Raw genomic sequence first — 2,918 nt, forward strand, 5'->3', positions numbered from 1 at the left:
CTCCCAATTCTCTTCAGGTCCCAGCTCCTGGTCCCAATTAGTGGGTGGCCGCTAAGGCAGCGGCGGGGCCCCCACCCCCAGCTCCTCATTATCGCTGGCGGCTCCTAATGAGCCTGGGCGGGGGTTGACCTGGCGCCCCCAGCCCCCTGGTCTGCGTCACTGCCCGCTGCGGGGGTTGTGGAGGCGATATAAGGGGGCTGCCAGCATCGCTGCCGGAACCCACTGCGCGGTAGGGGGCCCTGCAAACGGGCTGCAGGGGAGTGGGGGTGGATGGTGGGGCCGGGGTTCTGTTCTGGGCCAGGACGCGGGCCTCACTGAGCTCTCTCCTGTCTCTCCACAGGTGATGGAGACCCGCCAGGTACCCAGGAGCCCCCGGGCGCGACTGCTGCTGCTGCTGCTACTTGTGTCCTGGGGCCACCGCACCGCCTCAGGAGCCGCCCTGCCTCCCGCGGGGGTCTTCAGGTACGTAGGACATCCAGGTCTCCCAGGAAGGGTGGAGACTCAGAGAGGTGGGAAGAGACCCAAAGAGAAAGGGGAACAGAGACTCAGAAAGGGGGAACAGAGACCCAGAGAGAGGACAGAGATGGGGGGTGGACAGGGAATCAGCAAGACAAAGAGATACACAAGGATCTGCGAAAGGCTTTGAGAGACTTGAAAGGAGCCGAAGCAGGAACGGGTTTGTTCCTCGAGCAACGTTTACTGGGTCTTGGTGTACGCCAGGCGCGCGCCGGGCGCTCGGGCCGGACAGGTGCATCAGACTCGGTCTCTGTACTCAGGAGGCTCCGAACCTGGTGAACACAGAGACGGAGACCCATACAGAGAAAGAGAGAGACAGGGGACAGAGACAGCCACTCCACAGACGGTGCAGTAACAGGGCTTCGAGTTAGACCGCGGGGAGGACAGTGGGCGGGCGGCGGGCCCGGACACATGGAAACCGCCTCTTTCCATCTCCCGGCAGACTCCACACCCACAGCCGGGCTTGGGCGGGTCCGGTCACCCCCCAGTCGCGGCGGAGCCTGGCGCTGGCGGACGACGCGGCCTTTCGGGAGCGCGCGCGGCTGCTGGCCGCCCTAGAGCGCCGCCACTGGCTGAACTCGTACATGCACAAGCTGCTGGTGCTGGACGCGCCCTGAACGCCCAGCCCGCCCCACCTTAATAAAGACCCTGCTGTGCGTCGGGACTGCGCCTCCTTCCTGTGCTTCGTGTGTGTGTGTGTGTAATGGGAGGGTGTGTGTGTGTGTGTGTGTGTGTGTGCACGGGGGCGGGCCCTGCGTCCGCTACGCTGGCGTCTACCTCCAGTTCCCTCTCTCTTTTCTCATCTCCCACTCTACTCATCCTCTCTCTCTCTGCACTACCGCCCCAGCTCTGTCCTTTCCTCTCACTCTGTGCCTTTGTCCCTCTCCACTCGCATATCTGCTCCCACCCCACCCCCGACTCTGTCCCCTTCTCTTGTTCTTTGTAACCTCCCAGGTCTCTGTCCCCCTCTGAGTCACTGCCTCTTTCTCTGGCTCTCTGTTGCTCTCTGGGTATCTGTCCTTCTCTCTTGGAGTCTCTATACTTCTTTTTCACCTTCATGGCTTCCCGGCCTTCTGGGGAATCTCTGTCTCCTCTCTCGACTCTTCTTTCTGCCTAAAACTCTTCCTTCCATTCTTAATCACTTTCTTTTTTCTCTGCCTGTCTCCTTCGTGTCTTTTTTTTCTTTCTTTCTTCTTTTAGGTCTCCGTCTCTCTCCCGGCTCTCATTTTCTCTGAATTTCTCTTTTTCCGCTCTCGCATCACTTCCCGACTTCTCTTTGGGTGCATTGGAAAGTTGGGGGGGGCGGCGGTGGGGGGACTCTGGAGATGCATCTGCCATTCAAAACCGGGTTCCCCTAAACCTACTTGTGTGGTATTGGGAAGGGCTTCTAACCTTCCAGCCTCATTTTCCTCACCTATTTTGAGGATTAAACCAGATACACCATTAGAAGACTTAAGTACGCCCTTCTGGAAGCCAAACACATTATTAGAAAAGGGTTTCCAGGAATTCCCTGGTGATCCAGTGGTTAGGACTCGGCGCGTTCACTGCTGGGGCGAGTTCAATCCCTGGTCAGGGAACTAAGATCCCGAAAGCCACGGGGCCGCAGCCCCCCAAAATAAAATAAAAAACAGAAAAGGGTTTCCGCCTCTCTTGCAGCAGGCTGCAGCAGTTTTTTCAGGGTTTTCTAACTGCGCGCCTCCCGGGAGACCATTGGGGCGCCTGGGCGGGGCGGGAGGAGAGGAGAAAGGAGAAAGGCTTTAGGCTCCTGGAGGAACGGGATGGAGGCGGGGAAACACCTGGCCCACCGGTGAAGGAAGTAAGGAAGCAGCCAATCAGTCTCTCTCTCTCTCTGTCTCTCTCTCTCTCTCTGTCTCTCTCTGTCTCTGTCTCTCTGTCTCTGTCTCTGTCTCTCTCTCTCTCTCTCTCTCTCTCTCGGCTCGGCCAGCCCTTCCGCCCCGCCCCTCAGTGGTGACCACTCACTCCCTTAACTGGACTGCGAGGTTTCTGAACCTAGCTCCCGTGGCGCAGCTCGCACGGACTGCGCTCTGATTGGTCTAGAAGAGAGTGGAGCTGGGCGAGTCGACGTGAGGACAGGGGGCGGGGCTGGCGCTTGGTGATTGGCAAGCTCTCCTGTAATTTGCATTTCCGAGAGGCGGACCGCGCCCTAATTGGCCCTTAGGCTGTGGGGTGTGGCCTGTTTCCCTGTTATTCAGAAATACTGAACAATGAATAACTAACTGTATTTATTCCTTACAACTATGGGGAGTTGGCCAAATTTTACAAAGAAACATGGCTCTGAAGGTCAGGAATCATTTCCCCAAGTTGTCAGCGCTAGTGAAGGATAATTGGAACCCAAATCTGTGCCACTTCAGAAGTCTAGACCATTCCACTACTCTCATGGA

General features: G+C 57.8%; 1 protein-coding gene across 1 annotated transcript; it reads left to right on the forward strand.

Annotated features, from left to right (window-relative positions):
- The first annotated feature begins 343 nt into the window (after positions 1-343).
- Positions 344-1,133, forward strand: PTH2 (parathyroid hormone 2). Its single transcript, XM_036834121.1, has 2 exons — positions 344-462; positions 959-1,133. The coding sequence occupies exons 1-2, from the start codon at positions 344-346 to the stop codon at positions 1,131-1,133; spliced, it is 294 nt and encodes a 97-aa protein (XP_036690016.1).
- Positions 1,134-2,918: the final 1,785 nt, after the last annotated feature.

The sequence above is a fragment of the Balaenoptera musculus genome, chromosome 19 (genome assembly GCF_009873245.2).
Source record: "Balaenoptera musculus isolate JJ_BM4_2016_0621 chromosome 19, mBalMus1.pri.v3, whole genome shotgun sequence".
Lineage (NCBI taxonomy): Eukaryota > Metazoa > Chordata > Mammalia > Artiodactyla > Balaenopteridae > Balaenoptera > Balaenoptera musculus.

Bases quoted from the DNA above. Each gene is read 5' to 3' on its own strand.
- PTH2 (XM_036834121.1), top strand. From the start codon at position 344: ATGGAGACCCGCCAGGTACCCAGGAGCCCCCGGGCGCGACTGCTGCTG. The intron at 463-958 runs GTACGTAGGACA...ATCTCCCGGCAG, and splicing joins CCTCCCGCGGGGGTCTTCAG to ACTCCACACCCACAGCCGGG.